At 40.0% G+C, this 18,418-nt stretch overlaps 1 protein-coding gene across 5 annotated transcripts in view; it reads left to right on the top strand.

The window, feature by feature from the left end:
• Window positions 1-202: 202 nt before the first annotated feature.
• INTU (inturned planar cell polarity protein) overlaps window positions 203-18,418 on the top strand; it is an 88,720-nt gene continuing 70,504 nt past the window's right edge. For 2 of the 5 annotated variants that reach the window (XM_004747942.3, XM_004747939.3), the window contains exon 1: window positions 203-453. In XM_004747942.3, the coding sequence (XP_004747999.1) occupies window positions 311-453 (143 nt within the window). In that variant the 5' untranslated portion in view covers window positions 203-310. Of the gene's footprint in view, window positions 666-18,418 lie in introns of all 5 variants that reach the window. The other 3 variants (XM_004747938.3, XM_004747941.3, XM_004747943.3) reach the window with 3 other exon arrangements.

The following is an 18,418-nucleotide window of genomic DNA, read 5'->3' on the forward strand; positions in this document are numbered from 1 at the left end:
TCTGTTAACAAATTCTGCGGCTCCAAAAGAGTGCATTTAGGAGAGTCTAAGCGGTGAAATTTTTACTACTTAATTCCTCCAACTGAGACGCCCTCCTGGACATTTCACCTCATTGGCTTCTTTCAGTAGTTCTCGCGCTCTCGGGTAAAGCTTCCTCGTCTCCCTGGCAACCCAAACCGCCACCAATTGCAGCCAAGCGTTGGCGGTCACGTGGCGTCTCCTCTTTCCCAGTGGAGACAACATGGCGGATACAGCGAGCTGTACTTTCGACATTTGAATTACGCGACTTGCCGCTATTGCATTCCTGATTATGGCGTTTCCGGTTTCGTGTGCCTCGCCTCATAGCCCCGATGAGCTCCCTGGAGACCCGTCTTCACAAGAAGATGAGGATTGCGATTATGAAGATCGGGTCAGCTACTCGGGTTCATACTCCTCAGAGAGTAGCGATTATGAGTAAGAGTCTTGAAGAGGGGCAGTTAAATCCATCCGTTCAATCCAGAGAGTGTACACGTGGGCTGGGGGGACTGCCAGAATGTTGGCGTGGTTGGGATTGAGGAGAGTTCTATAATCAATGGGATTTACTTGAGCCACGTTCCACTTCTGCGGTATTGTGAGCCGCAATGACGTGCCATTCTTCGCTCGTGTGGGCTTTTTATGATGGTCAGGTGAGGAGGTTTTCCTCTTTGTGGCGGGTTCTGTAGTATGTAAGGGTATACCTGTGAGGATGTTCCCAACATTCTTTGAGCTTGTCGCCGTGCCTTCTCTGCTGTTACGGTCTTTGTGATTTTAGTGGAAGGATACCCTACACGTTTTTTCTTGTTTTAAAAATGGGTAGGTATAGAAAAAAAAATTCACCCTTCCTCTTCACCTTCAAGAACAACTTCTCAGCATTTGGGGGGTATTTCTGCTCTATTTCCCTATACATTTTCACGGTTTTCTTGTTTTCTACTTAGTATGATACGTAATTTTTTTTTTTTAAAAAGATTGTTATTTATCTATTTGTCAGAGAGAGCACAAGCAGGGGGAGCGGTAGACAGAGGAGGCAGAGGGAGAAGCAGACTTCCCTTGAGGAAGGAGCCTGATGTGGGACTGGATTCCAGGACCACTGGGTTCATGACCAAGAGTTGAGGGCAGATGCTTAACCTGCTGAGCCACCCAGGCATCCCAATAATGTGATTTTTAAAATATAGAATATCTAAGTGTTATTTTCCACTTTTTAATCCATAATAATATCGAAAAGGTTATTTTGATCCATAGGACCCAATGCTATTTCAATTTTGCAGGAATCTATTTCTTACTACTATGAATTAAGACCTTTTTTGAAAAGTAAATTAGTCCTAGTTTGAAAGCTATGGATAACAGTGAGAAGGTGTAGGTGCCAAACCCTGGACCAATCCCTTAACAGACTCCCATGCATAGTCAGTTTTAGGATGACATTTTAAGTGTATTATTTAGGAATAATGATTGCAAGTATTTAATGTGTATTTAGGAGTAAAAATTACTTGGCAATTATTTCCACCTTTGGGTATGTAAAAAGGATTTACCATTATCTTTTTTAAAGATAAGGGTAAGGGAAAACTAATGACTGCTTAATATACTCTAGAGGCTCAATAAAGACAGATTACATTCTTGAGGAGACTGTCAAGTATTTTGTGTAATCTTCTGGGGTCATTTAAAAAGTAGTTAAAAAATGATGGTTATCAAGTGAGGCACTGGATGAAGGATGGGTTACAGGAAACCTGATTTGGTCTTGCTGTGGAAGTCATGGATCTTGTGAGACTAGAGCTCCTGGTTTCTCTGCATCTTAGAAACACACTTTTAGCTTAGAGAGAATCTGTAATTCATCCATAGTCACACAACTGAGTGTTTCAGCATAGAAATTTAGGAGGCCTGATTGCAAATGGAACGAAGGCAAATGAACTAGCCCTGTTTCCTAGGAAATGAGCAATCTGATGACCCTGTGTTAGGAAAACTTGTTAACTCAAAACATTCTGTGATTCAAAATACATGTAAATATGGATTTTATATATAAATACATAAACATTTGTATATATATATTGTGTGTATATATATATGTATATATTTTTTAAAGGGCATTAAGTTTTCCTCATTAGTTATTCACTCGTTACTCCAGATGTTCCAGTGTCTTTATCCTCCTAATAATAAAAGTACAGTAAATCAGGGCGCCCGAGTGGCTCAGTAGTTTAAAGCCTCTGCCTTCGGCTCAGGTCATGATTCCAGGGTCTTGGGATCGAGCCCCACATCAGGCTCTCTGCTCAGCAGGGAGCCTGCTTCCCCTTCTCTCTCTCTCTCTTCCTACCTCTCTGCCTACTCGTGATCTCTGTCAAAAAAAAAAAAAAAAAAAACTTTAAAAAGTACAGTAAACCTCTGTTGCAAAATGTTCAGGTGATCTATATTTTCAAGTCCTGTCAAGATTCAGATTTAATGTTTATCGCTTCTTCATGTGTAGGACATGAGAATTGATTTGCTGATCTGACCAGGTAGGTTTCTGGTCTGTTCTTACTTCTCTAACCTGCAGAGTCACCACTGTAGAAGTAGTCTTCCCAGTTTGGACATTACTTTTTTTTTTTTTTTTTAAGATTTTATGTATTTATTTAAAGGGGGCATGTGAGTGGGGTTAGGGAGGGGCAGAGGGAGAGGGAAAATTTCAAGCACACTCTGCCCTCCGAGTGAAACTTGACATGGAATCTCACGACCCTGAGATCATGACCTGAGTCAAAACCAGCCGTGGGACACTTAACCAGCTGAGCCACCCAGGCAGGCACCTCTGAACCAGATCACTTCTTTTTTTTTTTTTTTTTAAAGATTTTATTTATTTATTAATAAATGAGAGAGAGAGAGAGCGATCACAAATAGGCAGAGGGAGAGGGGGAAGCAGGCTCCCTGCCGAGCAGAGAGCCCAACTCGGGGCCGATCCCAGGACCTGGGACCATGACCCCAGCCAAAGGCAGAGGCTTAACCCACTGAGCCACCCAGGTGCCCCAGACCAGATCACTTCTTAATCAAATACACAGGGACATGTGAACATGTGAACATAATTTTTCTCATCAAAGCTAAGAGATAGGCATTGTCCATGTTGTTGCCCATATGTAGTTCATTCTTTTTTAACTTCTGAATAGGATTCCACTATATGACAATACCACAGGTTATTCTTTTCTTGGGTTTTAACATAAGGATGTTTTACTTGAAGAATCAAAATATTTTGAAGTCGTGATGCCATATACCGTATTAACATCCCATTTAGGATAATTCCCTTTTTCTTCTGCTCTGATCCCTGACTTCTTTTTCCTTTTAATTTAATTTCTCTTTTATCAAATTACATATATTAGAAATTCAAACAGTGTATGTCTAAGTTTTTTATGAGAATGGCAATTCTTTGCTACCCTTTCTGCTTCCAACTCAGGATGTTTGAAGATAATTCATTATCTTCCCTGTTTCTCCCCTGGTGTTGCCCATCTTACCTACTGACATCACTCTCTCCTTGCTCATGTCTTCAGATCTAGTAAGTCTGCAGTCTTGTTGACTTCCTTTTTTGATATCCACCCATCCTCCCCCCACCCCACCCCAGAGGCACTGCCTGACTTAAAGCACTGGCCTCTCCCAGGTAAGAGTGGAGTAGCCTTCTAACTGATCTGGATGCCTCTTCTTTCATCTCCAGCCTTTTTTCTATACAGCTGCCAGAATTTGCTTTCTAGAACACAGTTCTGAATCATTTTTCTCTTAGAGAACTGACTACAAAAAATATATTGTGGCAGTTTGGATCAAAAATAGAATTAGGGGCACCTGGGTGGCTCAGTGGGTTAAGCTGCTGCCTTCGGCTCAGGTCATGATCTCAGGGTCCTGGGATCGAGTCCCGCATCGGGCTCTCTGCTCAGCAGGGAGCCTGCTTCCCTCTCTCTCTCTCTCTCTCTCTCTGCCTGCCTCTCTGTCTACTGTGATCTCTCTCTGTCAAATAAATAAATAAAATCTTTAAAAAAAAATAGAATTAAACACATACTTGAAGCTAAATAAAATGAAGCAAATATGCATATGCTTAACTAGGTCATCCCCGTGATCCTGAAGAGAAGGCTGAGATTTAAGGAACAGCTAATATGTCAGGCTTGGTCACTGATGGTTGTATTGCAAAGAATTTAGCCACTTCAATTACAGTGGAATTTCTTGTTGCCTGAATGTAGTCATCCTGTGCAAGGTAATGAATATTCGATTAAGGGTAAGGGTCAGAAAACCTGTGTTCTCTGCCACTAACCATATGGCCTTACATGGGTCACATGACTTCTATAAGGATCAGTTTTCACGTGTTAAAATGGGAATGAGAATATTTACTTAACTTTGAATTTTGTTGACTGTGAGAAGGTTTGTTAAATCCTAGGAAAGGGAAGTTTGTGAACTGTTGATGGTAAGGAATTGACAAGAGGCAAGGAGGAGTTGATGGTAGAGGTGACATTTTTGATTTGAAAGAAGGTTAATCCAAGCTGAGTTTTATTTCCTCATATTTCCCCCAGCTTTATGGAGTATAATTGTCAACTAAAAATTGTATGTATTTAGGGACGTCTGGGTGGCTCAGTTGGTTAAGCAGCTGCCTTCGACTCAGGTCATGATCCCAGCGTCCTGGGATCGAGTCCCACATCAGGCTCCTTGCTTGGCAGGGAGCCTGCTTCTCCCTCTGCCTCTGCCTGCCATTCTGTCTGCCTGTGCTCGCTCGCTCTCCCTCTCTCTCTCTGATAAATAAATAAAATCTTAAAAAAAAATTGTATGTATTTAAGGTGTACAATGTAGTGATTTGATAGGATTCTATCAAATAGAGGATTCTCTAAGAGGAATGCGGATGCCCTTTACAAGTGTATTTTGCTTGCCTAAAAGTGTTAACATTTTAATTTCTTCAAATTTTCCCTGGTCTTGAGGGGTTCAGAATCAGAAGAATTCTTGGTTATAAATTATCATTTTATGAGATGACTCTTATAACAAGTTTTCTCATCTTTGTCAGAGGTTTCACAACTTCTTCCATATATTCAGGAGGGAGAACACTTCATATTTTAAGGGGCAGAGTGGTTAAAGAGAAAACTGTAGGCTGAATGTGCAAGCATTTCTATGAAATCTTTGTTAGATGGCCAAATAAAGACACGCTTTTCTTTTTTCTTAATTCAAAATTATTTTCTCCGAAAAATTTGAAATATGCACAAAAGAAGAAAGAAAGCCCTTATATACTTCTCACCAAAGATGTGGTTTTCTTTACATGAAAACTATCTTCCTGGTATTGAATGAGAAGCTTTACGGGCCTTCATTTATTCTGACTTTTATTTTAAAATTTGAAGTAATAAGATAATTGTGTTAGGGCAGTGAAACTACTCTGTGTAATACTATAATGGTGGATGATGCATGTCATTATGCATTTACCTAAGCCTATAAAATGTACACCACCAAGAGTGAACTGTAATGTAAACTATGGATTTGGGGTGGTTATAATATATGACTATAGGTTTGTCCATTGTAACAAATGTATCATTCAGGTGGGAGATATAGATAATGGAAGAGGTTATGCATGTGAGAGGAAGGAGTATGTTGGAAATCTCTGTACCTTCAGCTCAACTTTTCTTTGAACCTAAAATTGTTCCAAAAAAAAAAAAAAAAAAAGGTAGTATAATTTTTCTATAGTACTCAAAAGCTCAGTGGCCGCCAAAATAAATTCCAGATTATTAGGGGTTTCAGATCTGTCCCTAGACTCTCTGATCTCATCTTTGATGATCTTCCTTCTTTAAAGCCTTTTTTGTTCCCACTTGTCTTACCTCGGACTGTTATTTAAAAAATAATATAGGGTGCCTGGGTGGCTAAGTCAATTAAGCATCTGACACTTGATTTCTGCTCAGGTCATGATCTCAGGGTCATAGGATCAAGCCCCACATCAGGCTCTGCACTAGGTAAGGAGCATGGTTAAGATTCTCTCTCTCGGGGCACCTGGGTGGCTCAGTGGGTTAAAGCCTCTGCCTTTGACTCAGGTCATGGTCCCAGAGTCCTGGGATCAAGCCCCGCATTGGGCTCTCTGCTTGGCAAGGAGCTTGCTTCCCTCTCTCTTTGCCTGCCTCTCTACCTACATGTGATCTTTGTCTGTCAAATAAATAAATAAAATCTTAAGAAAAAAAAAAGAAAAAAAAGATTCTCTCTCTCCCTCTCCACCCCCACCCCTGATCCCGCTCACATACACACTCTCTCTCTCTCAAAAAAATAAATTAAATTAAATTTAAGAAAATAGCATAGACTGAGTAGCTTATAAACAACAGAGATTTTTTTCTCACAATTCTGAAGGCTGGTTGTTCAAGATCACTGTACCAGCATGGTCAGGTTCTGTTGACACCCTTCCCCCAAGTTATGGATTGCTGACTTCTCTTTGTATCCTCACATGGCAGAAAGCAGAGAGAACAAGCAAGCTTTTTCATGACCCTTATGAGGATGCTAATCCCATTCACCAGGGCTCCATCCTCATGGCCTCATCTAATCCTAATTGCTTCCCAAAGGTCCCACCTCCTAATAGCATCACATTGAGTGATAGGGTTTCAACATATGCATTTTGGGGAGACACATTCAGTTCCTAACATTACTACTTGGAAATATACACTCACGCTCATACCTCTTGTGTACTTTCACACCTACACTTGTATGTCCTTTGTTCTCTCTGAAACATCCTTTCTTGCTATCTTATCAAAATCATTCAATGTCCCACTTATGTGCTACCTTCTCCTATAGACTTTTTTGATACTTCTTACACTTAATTTCCCTAAACTTGGCTCTCCTGTAGCAGTTTTGGTTCTTCACTTTCGGGCCTTGCATTTTAGCTAGGTGATGAACCCTCTGTCCATCTTACATCTTTAAAAGCACAAAAATGCCCTATCACAAAATGTTTTGCTGGTCTGTGATTTCAGTTTTTCCAGGGTCAGATCTTACGCTCAACTCAGTGATTTGTAAGCATGCTCCATTTAACTGAAGGGTGTGGATGTAGGGAATGTGGTCCTGGGAATGGGGTCATTATTAGCTTAGTTCCAATGGAGATGTGTTCCTGATGTAAAAATTTATTTCATGCTGAGAGTACACAGTAGTTTACTGGCTGATCCGTTCCTTTTCTCTAACATGCTTCACATTTGTTCCAGTGGTAACTCTGGCTGGGCTAGAAAGACCACCAGCCCATCCCAGGTTCCCCACCCCTCAAGCTGCCATAACATCTAGCACAGATTTTAACTATTAAAACTATGGCTTTCTTCTAGAAAACAATCGAAAGACTTCAAGGATAAAAATTAGATATTGCTGGTAGAGCACAGAAAAACGTTAGATCAGCGCTGAACAAACATCAGATAGACTCGATATTTAGTTGTTATGTTTTTATTGTGTGTGGGTTTTCTCTGTCCCTAGAATTGTCCTGCTGTACATATTAGGACCATGTAACTATGTGTTTTGGCCACTTTGGTACTTTTGCCCACTAACAAGGAAAACAAAGTATACTGTAACAGGTTTGGAGTAGTAGCAAAAGCCTGTTTTCCTTAAGGAAATGAACCAGTAGCTCTGGCTATTCATAACTTTTCTTGTGGTAGCCAAGAAAATCCTAATACCATTTCAGTTGATAAAAAATGTTGACAATGTAAATAATGACCTAAGGGATTCAATAATTTAGAAGAAAAAAAATAGTATCAGTGTAGAATTCTTTTTTTTTAAGATTTTATTAGGGGCTCTTGGGTGGCTCAGTCATTAAGGATCCTGGGATCAAGCCCTGCATCAGGCTCCCTGCTCAGCGGGAAGCCTGCTTCTCCCTCTCCCCCTGCTTCTATTCCCTCTCTTGTGGTGTTTCTGTCAAATAAATAAATACAAATCTTTTAAAAGATTTATTCATTTATTTATTAGAGAGAGAGAGCGCTCACAAGCAGGGGAGTGGGAGAGGGAGAAGCAGGCTCCCCACTGAGCACGGGTTCCCATACAGGGTCAATCCCAGGACCCTGGATCATGACCTGAGCCTAAGCAGATGTTTAACCGACTGAACTACCCAGGTACCCTTCAACATAGGATTCTTGAATATGAATTGAGAAATTTATTAGCATTATCTGAAGTTCATTTTCTTTAATATAGTTATATTACCCTATATGTAAGTGAACTTGGTTATTTGTAAATTAGCAAATCTTTCTTTTGGGAAGAAGGACTCTGCTCATGTTTACTACATCAGAGCCTTGAAAACCACTTAAAGTGTCCTCAAACTTTGCAAGCAGACAATGAATATACAATTATTTCTGTTCAGAGAAAGTGGAATAAACAAAATAATCTCATTGCAAGACATTTACACAATGACAAGTTTGCAATTTGTACCATAGGATCTCAGAAAAGAGATTAAAGAACACTTATAAAAATGTGAATTAAATCTGCTTGAGTTGATTTCCTTTTTAAAAACAAACATTTTCTTGTGGAATAAGTTTAGATCTTACAGAGGAATTGCAAACATAGTACAGAATGTTCCTGTATGTCCTTCACCCAATTTCCCCTGATGTTAACATCTTACACAACTACGATATGTTTGCCAGAACTAAGAAATTAGTACATTAGTACATTAGTACAGTACTTTTAAATAACTCTACACTTTATTTGAATTTTACCATTATCTACTTATGTCCTTTTTCTTTTCTAGGATCTAATCCAGGGTATCATAATGCATTTAGTCATTAAGTCTCCCTAGTTTCCTGTGGTCTGTGACAGTTTTTTAGTTGTTTCTTGTTTTTCATAACCTGGATCACTTGGTTAAGGTAAAGTCTGCAAGGTTTCTTCACTGTGAAGTTACTATTTATCTCTTTCCATATTCTGTTGTTTGGGAGCACATCACTGAATCCAGTTCACATTAAAGGGGAGGAAGGGTTAAGCTCCATCTCTTGGAGTAGGACGTATCAACATACAATATTTATTTAATTTTGTTATTAATAATAGTTGCACTGAAAGGTTGTTTTTTTCCTAATTGTTGTCTTTAATACACCCTCTTCTAGTAGAACTAGTTTGAGAATACAGTCTTTACAACTTTCTCAAACTTTCTAACACATTAATCAGTTATGCTCTTATTGCTTATCCAAACAGGAATTAATCATCTGGAGTAGGAGTTAGGAATCTTCCAGGAATAATGAACTATGGGAGCAATACAGGCTACATCTGCTTCACTTCTTTTGCCAGTAGTACTTAGCCTGGAACCTAGCAAATAGAGGTCATTAAAGACATCTTCGTTTATTGCCAGGAGTTGGAAGAATACAGAAGTATGAGTGCTATATCCAATAAAGTTAGAAGTTACTCTACATTTTTAACTCTTTTGGGCAAGAGGAAAGGAACTGACATTTGACACTTATACCATGTCTAGCAGATTTTTTAATTTACTATTGATAACAGCCATGTGAAGTAGCTATAACCTATTTTCTAGAAGAGAAAAACTAAAGCTTAGAAAAGTAAAAATGTCAATAGAACAGAATTTGAACCCAAGTCTTTGTGACTTCTCAGTTCATTTTTTTTAACTATATATGTTTCCTTCTTTCATGAGTCTTATACATTCATTTCTCTGTCTTTATTCCTGTTCCTCTTATCTCCCTTTTAATTTCTTCTTCCTCTTAAAGTGAAGCATCTTTTAAATTTAGAGGTGATGAAAATGGATCTTATTCATTGCTAGTGGAAATGTGAATTGGTGTAGTCTTTGGGTAAAAATGTATATGTACGAGGCACCTGGGTGGCTCAGTGGGTTAAGCCTCTGCCTTGGGCTCAGGTCATTGGGTTCTCTGCTCAGCAGGGAGCCTGCTTCCCCACCCCCCACCGCCTGCTTGTGATCTCTCTGTCAAATAAAAAAATATATATATGTACATACATACATATAAGGATGGTTACTGTATCATTGTCCATAAGGGTAAAACAAATATGGAACACAAAGATAGATTTTTAAGGAGGTGAATGACCAAATGTGCTACATCCTTGATAGGAACCATTAATACAGCCATTGGGATTTCTAAATTGTGATAAATGACAAAGGTTTGTGTATATATACGTATGTAGGTACACTTTTGAAAGATGATTCCACATTATATATAATAGAATATGTAATAATTCTAGTTTTTCAAAAACAATGACAGCATAATCCTATATATGATTTTAGGATTTTAAGAACATGAATATTTAACATTTATGTCAGTGAAAAGTAGGAGGGGAAGACAACATGTATTATAGTTCTGTTTCCATTTATATAAAATGAGCCTGTGCATGTGTTTGCATAAAAGGATGCGTGAAGGGCGCCTTGGTGGCTCAGTGGGTTAAGCCGCTGCCTTCGGCTCAGGTCATGTTCTCAGGGTCCTGGGATCGAGGCCCGAGTCGGGCTCTCTGCTCAGCGGGGAGCCTGCTTCCTCCTCTCTCTGCCTGCCTCTCTGCCTGCTTGTGATCTCTGTCTATCAAATAAATAAATAAAAATCTTTAAAAATTAAAAAAAAAAAAAAAGGATGCGTGAAAGTATAGTCACCAACCAGGAATCTAGTCGACAGTAATTCCTTCTGTGTCATCATCTCATGTAATCAGTCTCAAATTCCAGTGATTTTCAAGCATTTCTTAAATGTTTTTCTTACTTTCCATGTTTTCTGCCATTGCTTTAGATACCATCTTTGCCTGGTAGCTAAACATCCCATAGCCAGACTCTTGACTTGAATCTTGCCTCACTCAAATCCTTCCAATTTCTTGTTAAAGTAGATCTATCCAGAGATATCTGACACATAAAAATTTCTTTTTTTTTTTAATTTTTTATTTTTTATAAACATATATTTTTATCCCCAGGGGTACAGGTCTGTGAATCACCAGGTTTACACACTTCACAGCACTCACCAAAGCACATACCCTCCCCAATGTCCATAATCCGACCCCCAGCAACCCTCAGTTTGTTTTGTGAGATTAAGAGTCACTTATGGTTTGTCTCCCTCCCAATCCCATCTTGTTTCATTGATTCTTCTCCTACCCACTTAAGCCCCCATGTTGCATCACCACTTCCTCATATCAGGGAGATCATATGATAGTTGTCTTTCTCTGCTTGACTTATTTCGCTAAGCATGATATGCTCTAGTTCCATCCATGTTGTCGCAAATGGCAAGATTTCATTTCTTTTGATGGCTGCATAGTATTCCATTGTGTATATATACCACATCTTGATCCATTCATCTGTTGATGGACATCTAGGTTCTTTCCATAGTTTGGCTATTGTGGACATTGCTGCTATAAACATTCGGGTGCACGTGCCCCTTTGGATCACTACGTTTGTATCTTTAGGGTAAATACCCAATAGTGCAATTGCTGGGTCATAGGGCAGTTCTATTTTCAACATTTTGAGGAACCTCCATGCTGTTTTCCAGAGTGGCTGCACCAGCTTGCATTCCCACCAACAGTGTAGGAGGGTTCCCCTTTCTCCGCATCCTTGCCAGCATCTGTCATTTCCTGACTTGTTTATTTTAGCCATTCTGACTGGTGTGAGGTGATATCTCATTGTGGTTTTGATTTGTATTTCCCTGATGCCGAGTGATATGGAGCACTTTTTCATGGAATTGCATTAAATGTGTAAATTGCTTTAGGTAGCATAGACATTTTCACAATATTTATTCTTCCAATCCAGGAGCATGGAACATTTTTCCATTTCTTTGTGTCTTCCTCAATTTCTTTCATGAGTACTTTATAGTTTTCTGAGTATAGATTCTGTGCCTCTTTGGTTAGGTTTATTCCTAGGTATCTTATGGTTTGGGGTGAAATTGTAAATGGGATTGACTCCTTAATTTCTCTTTCTTCTGTTTTGCTGTTGGTGTAGAGAAATGCAACTGATTTCTGTGCATTGATTTTATATCCTGACACTTTACTGAATTCCTGTATAAGTTCTAGCAGTTTTGGAGTGGAGTCTTTTGGGTTTTCCACATAATAGTATCATATCATCTGCGAAGAGTGATAATTTGACTTCTTCTTTGCCAATTTGGATGCCTTTAATTTCCTTTTGTTGTCTGATTGCTGAGGCTAGGACCTTTAGTACTATGTTGAATAGCAGTGGTGATAATGGACATCCCTGCCGTGTTCCTGACCTTAGTGGAAAAGCTTTCAGTTTTTCTCCATTGAGAATGATATTTGCGGTGGGTTTTTCATAGATGGCTTTGATGATATTGAGGTATGTGCCCTCTATCCCTACACTTTTAAGAGTTTTGATCAGGAAGGGATGCTGTACTTTGTCAAATGCCTTTTCAGCATCTATTGAGAGTATCATATGGTTCTTGTTCTTTCTTTTATTGATGTGTTGTATCACATTGACTGATTTGCGGATGTTGAACCAACCTTGCAGCCCTGGAATAAATCCCACTTGGTCGTGGTGAATAATCCTTTTAATGTACTGTTGGATCCTATTGGCTAGTATTTTGTTGAGTATTTTCGCATCTGTGTTCATCAAGGATATTGGTCTATATCTCTCTTTTTTGATGGGATCCTTGTCTGGTTTGGGATCAAGGTGATGCTGGCCTCATAAAATGAGTTTGGAAGTTTTCCTTCCATTTCTATTTTTTGGAACAGTTTCAGGAGAATAGGAATTAGTTCTTCTTTAAATGTTTGGTAGAATTCCCCTGGGAAGCCGTCTGGCCCTGGACTTTTGTTTGTTTGGAGATTTTTGATGACTATTTCAATCTCCTTACTGGTTATGGGTCTGTTCAGGCTTTCTACTTCTTCCTTTTCCTCTCAGGACTGCCTTTGTTGTGTCCCACAGATTTTGAACCGTTGTATTTTCATTATCATTTGTTTCCATGATTTTTTTCAATTCTTCTTTAATTTCCCGGTTGACCCATTCATTCTTTAGAAGGATGCTATTTAGTCTCCATGTATTTGGGTTCTTTCCAAACTTCCTCTTGTGGTTGAGTTCTAGCTTCAGAGCATTGTGGTCTGAAAATATGCAGAGAATGATCCCAATCTTTTGATACCGGTTGAGTCCTGATTTAGGACCGAGGATGTGATCTATTCTGGAGAATGTTCCATGTGCACTAGAGAAGAATGTGTATTCTGTTGCTTTGGGATGAAATGTTCTGAATATATCTGTGATGTCCATCTGGTCCAGTGTGTCGTATAAGGCCTTTATTTCCTTGCTGATCTTTTGCTGGGATGATCTGTCCATTTCAGTGAGGGGAGTGTTAAAGTCCCCTACTATTATTGTATTATTGTTGATGTGTTTCTTTGATTTTGTTATTAATTGGTTTATATAGTTGGCTGCTCACACGTTGGGGGCATAGATATTTAAAATTGTTAAATCTTCTAGTTGGACAGACGCTTTGAGTATGATATAGTGTCCTTCCTCATCTTTTATTATAGTCTTTGGCTTAAAATCTAATTGATCTGATATAAGGATTGCCACTCCTGCTTTCTTCTGATGTCCATTAGCATGGTAAATTCTTCTCCACCCCCTCACTTTAAATCTGGAGGTGTCTTCGAGCTTAAAATGAGTATCTTGGAGGCAACATATAGATGGGTTTTGCTTTTTTATCCATTCTGATACCCTGTGTCTTTTGACAGGGGCATTTAGCCCATTAACATTCAGGGTAACTATTGAGAGATATGAATTTAGTGCCATTGTATTGCCTGTAAGGTGACTGTTACTGTATATGGTCTCTGTTCCTTTCTGATCTACCACTTGTAGGCTCTCTCTTTGCTTAGAGGACCCCTTTCAATATTTCCTGTAGAGCTGGTTTGATGTTTGCAAATTCTTTCAGTTTTTGTTTGTCCTGGAAGCTTTTAATCTCTCCTTCTATTTTCAATGATAGCCTAGCTGGATCTAGAATTCTTGGCTGCATGTTTTTCTCATTTAGTTCTCTGAAAATATCATGCCAGCTCTTTCTGGCCTGCCAGGTCTCTGTGGATAAGTCAGCTGCCAATCTAATATTTTTACCATTGTATGTTACAGACTTCTTTTCCCGGTCTGCTTTCAGGATTTTCTCTTTGTCACTGAGACTTGTAAATTTTACTATTAGGTGACGGGGTGTGGGCCTATTCTTATTGATTTTGAGGGGCGTTCTCTGAACCTCCTGAATTTTGATGCTCGTTCCCTTTGCCATATTGGGGAAATTCTCCCCAATAATTCTCTCCAGTATACCTTCTGCTCCCCTCTCACTTTCTTCTTCTTCTGGAATCCCAATTATTCTAATGTTGTTTCGTCTTATGGTGTCACTTATCTCTCGAATTCTCCCCTCGTGGTCCAGTAGCTGTTTGTCCCTCTTTTGCTCAGCTTCTTTATTCTCTGTCATTTGGTCTTCTACATCACTAATTCTTTCTTCTGCCTCATTTATCCTAGCAGAGAGAGCCTCCATTTTTGATTGCACCTCATTAATAGCTTTTTTGATTTCAACTTGGTTAGATTTTAGTTCTTTTATTTCTCCAGAAAGGGCTTTTATATCTCTCGAGAGGGTTTCTCTCATATCTTCCATGCCTTTTTCGAGCCCGGCTAGAACCTTGAAAATTGTCATTCTGAACTCTAGATCTGACATATTACCAATGTCTGTATTGATTAGGTCCCTAGCCTTTGGTACTGCCTCTTGTTCTTTTTTTTGTGTTGAATTTTTCCGTCTTGTCATTTTGTCCAGATAAGAGTATATGAAGGAGCAAGGAAAATACTAAAAGGATGGCAACAACCCCAGGAAAATATGCTTTAACCAAATCAGAAGAGATCCCAAATCGTGAGGGGGGAGAAAGGGGATAAAAAGAGGTTCAAAAAGGAAGAAAGAAAAGAAAAGAATTAAAAAAAAGAAAACAAATAAGAAAAATATAAAAAAGAAAAAATATATATATTGGATAAACTAGTTAAAAAACGTTAAAAAAGAAAAAGGTAAAAGTTAAAAAAAATTTTACCAGAAGGCGAGAAAAAAAAATAAAAGAAAAAGAAAAAAATCAAATTAACTGCAAGACTAAAAAAAATCACACGAAAAAAGCCATGAGTTCCGTGCTTGGCTTTCTCCTCCTCTGGAATTCTGCTGCTCTCCTTGGTATTGAAACCGCACTCCTTGGTAGGTGAACTTGGTCTCAGCTCAATTTCTTGTTCATCTTCTGGGGGAGGGGCCTGTTGTAGTGATTCTCAAGTGTCTTTGCCCCAGGCGGAATTGCACCGCCCTTACCGGGGGCTGGGCTGAGTACTCCGCTCCGGTTTGCTTTCAAGAGCTTTTGTTCTCTGAGCGCTTTCCGTAGAGTTCCGGAGGATGGGAATACAAATGGCAGCCTCCTGGTCTCTGGCCCGGAGGAGCCGAGAGCTCAGGGCCCCACTCCTCAGTGCGCCCTCAGAGAACAGTGCCCAGTTACTCCCGTCTGCCTGACCTCCGGCCGCGCTCCGAGCTCACGGAGCCTGCGACCGGTTCAAGGTAACCCCGAGCTGTGAGCTTACTGTCGGCTCTGTCTCTGTAGCCGGCTTTCCCGTTCCAATACTCGCAAGCTCTGCGACACTCAGACACCCCGGATCCTTCTGTGACCCTGGGGGACCCGAGGCCACGCTCACCCCGCGTGGGCTTCACCCCAGTTTAGCCTCTGGAGCGATGCCCCTCAGCGGAACAGACTTTTAAAAGTCCTGATTTTGTGCACGGTTGCTCCGCCGCTTGCCCGGAGCCGGCCCCTCCCCCCGGGGTCTATCTTCCCGTTGCTTTGGATTCACTTCTCCGCTGGTCCTACCTTTCAGAAAGTGGTTGTTTTTCTGTTTCCAGAATTGCTGTTCTTGTCTTCAATCTGCCGATGGATTTTCAGGTGTTTGCAATCTTTAGATAAGCTATCTAGCTGATCTCTGGCTAGCTGAAGCAGTCTCAGCCTGCTACTTCTCCGCCATCTTGACCCCCAAGTCCACATAAAAATTTCTATCTAATACTCTTCATTACTGGGGCGCCTGGGTGGCTCAGTCGTTAAGCGTCTGCCTTTGGCTTGGGTTGTGATCCCAGGGTCCTGGGATCAAGCCTCAAATCAGGCTCCCTGCTCAGTGGGGAGCCTGCTTCTCCCTCTCCCACTTCCCTGCTTGTGTTCCCTCTCTCGCTATCTTTGTCAGATAAATAGATAAGTCTTTAAAATTCTTCATTACTTATACCATCAAATCCAAACCTCTTGCCAAAAGGCCTTGTAAAATTAGGACTTGAGTACTTTTCCTCTATGCCCCACTTTTGGTGACCATAGACTATCTTTGTTTTGTTTTATTTACAATTTTATTAAAATTCCAGTTTATTAAAATACAATAATATTAGTTTCAGGAAAATAATTTTGTGATTCATTACTTACATACCACACCCAGTGCACATCACAACAAATGCCCTCCTTAATGCCCATCACCTATTTAGCCCCTCCCCACCCACTCCACCCCCAACATGTCTGTCTGTTCTCTGTAATTAAGAGTCTGTTTTTGGGGCACCAGGGCGGCTCAGTTGGTTATACGTCTCCCTTCAGCTCAGGTCATGATCTCGGGGTCCTGGGATCAAGCCCCACATTGTGCTCCCTGCTCAGCGGGGAGCCTGCTTCTACTTCTGCTCCCCCCTCTTGTGCTCTCTTTCTGTGTCAAGTAAATAAATAAAATTTTAAAAAAGAGTCCGTTTTATGGTTTGTCTCTCTTTCTCCCCCCAACATTCATCTGTTTGTTTCTTAAATCACACCTACGAATGAAATCACATGGCATTTGTCTTTCTCTGACTGACTTATTTCCCTTAGCACAATACTCTCTAGCTCCATCCACAAGACTCTCTAGCTCCATCCACAAGACTCTCTAGCTCCATCCACATCACTCTCTAGCTCCATCCACATCATTGTAAATGGCAAGATTTCATTCTTTTTTATGGCTGAATAATATTCGTGTGTGTGTGTGTGTGTGACCTCTTTATCCATTCATCAGTTGATGAATACTTGGCTGCTTCCATATTTTGGCTATAATTGATAATGCTGCTGTAAACATCAGGGTGCATTATCCCTTCGAATCAGTGTTTTTGTATCCTTTATACCTAAAGGATATACCTGCAATTGGATTATATGGTAGTTCTATTTTTTTTTTTAAGATTTTATTTATTTATTTGACAGAGCGATCACAAGTAGGCAGAGAGGCAGGCACAGAGAGAGAGGGAGGAAACAGGCTCCCCACTGAGCAGAGGGCCCAATTTGGGGCTTGATCCCAGGACCCTGGGATCATGACCTGAGCCGAAGGCAGAGGCTTTAAACCACTGAGCCATCCAGGCGCCCCAGTAGTTTTATTTTTAAATTTTTGAGGGACCTCCATACTTTTTCTATAGTGGCTACCCCAGTTTGCATTCCAACCAGCAGTATAAGAGGGTTCTCCTTTCTCCACATCACCAACATCTGTTGTTTCCTGTGTTAATTTTAGCCACTCTGACAGTTGTGAGGTGGTATCTCATGTGGTTTGGATTTGTATTTCTCTGATGATGAGTGATGTTGAGTGATGTTGAGCATCTTTTTATATGTCTGTTGGCCATCTGTATGTCTTATTTGGGAAAATGTCTGGTCTTGTCTTCTGCCCATTTCTCAACTGGATTATTAGTTTTTGGGTGTTGAATTTGATAAGTTCTTTAAGATTTTGGGTACTAATCCTTTATTAGATGTGTCATTTAAAAATATATTCTCCCGGGGCGCCTGGGTGGCTCAGTGGGTTAAAGCCTCTGCCTTCAGCTCGGGTCATGATCTTAGGGTCCTGGGATCGAGCCCCTTATCGGGCTCTCTGCTCAGCGGGGGCCTGCTTACTCCTGTCTCTCTGCCTGCCTCTATGCCTACTTGTGACCTGTCTATCAAATAAATAAATAAAATCTTTTAAAATATATATATGTATATTTTTTCTCCCATTCTGAAGGTTGTCTTTTAGCTTTATTGATGGTTTTCTTTGCTGTAAAGAATCCTTTTATTTTGACCTTGTCCCAATAGTTCATTTTTGCTTTTATTTCCCTTGCCTCAGAAGACCTATCTAGAAAAAAATATCTACAGCCAACGTCAGAGAAGTTACTGCCTGTGTTCTAGGATTTTTAAGATTTCAGATCTGATTTAGGTCTTTCATCCATTAGGTCTTTCATCCATTTTGAATTTATTTTTAAGTGTGGTGTAAGAAAGTGGTTTAGTTTCTTTCTTCTGCTCATAGCTGTCCAGTTTTCCCATCACCATTTGTTGAAGAGACTGTCTTTTTTCCATTGGATATTCTTTCCTGCTTTGTTGAAGATAAGTTGACCTTATAGTTGTGAGTCCATTTCTGGGTTTTCTGCTCTTTCCATTGATCTGTGTGTCTATTTTTCCACCAGTACCATACTGTCTGGATCACTATCGCTTTGCAATATAACTCAAAGTCTGGAATTGTGATGTCACCAGCTTTGCCTTTCTTTTTCAAGATTGCTCTGGCTATTTGGGG

Source organism: Mustela putorius, unplaced genomic scaffold (assembly GCF_011764305.1).
Source record: "Mustela putorius furo isolate JIRA1106 unplaced genomic scaffold, ASM1176430v1.1 tig00003866_pilon_pilon_pilon, whole genome shotgun sequence".
Classification (NCBI taxonomy): Eukaryota; Metazoa; Chordata; class Mammalia; order Carnivora; family Mustelidae; genus Mustela; species Mustela putorius.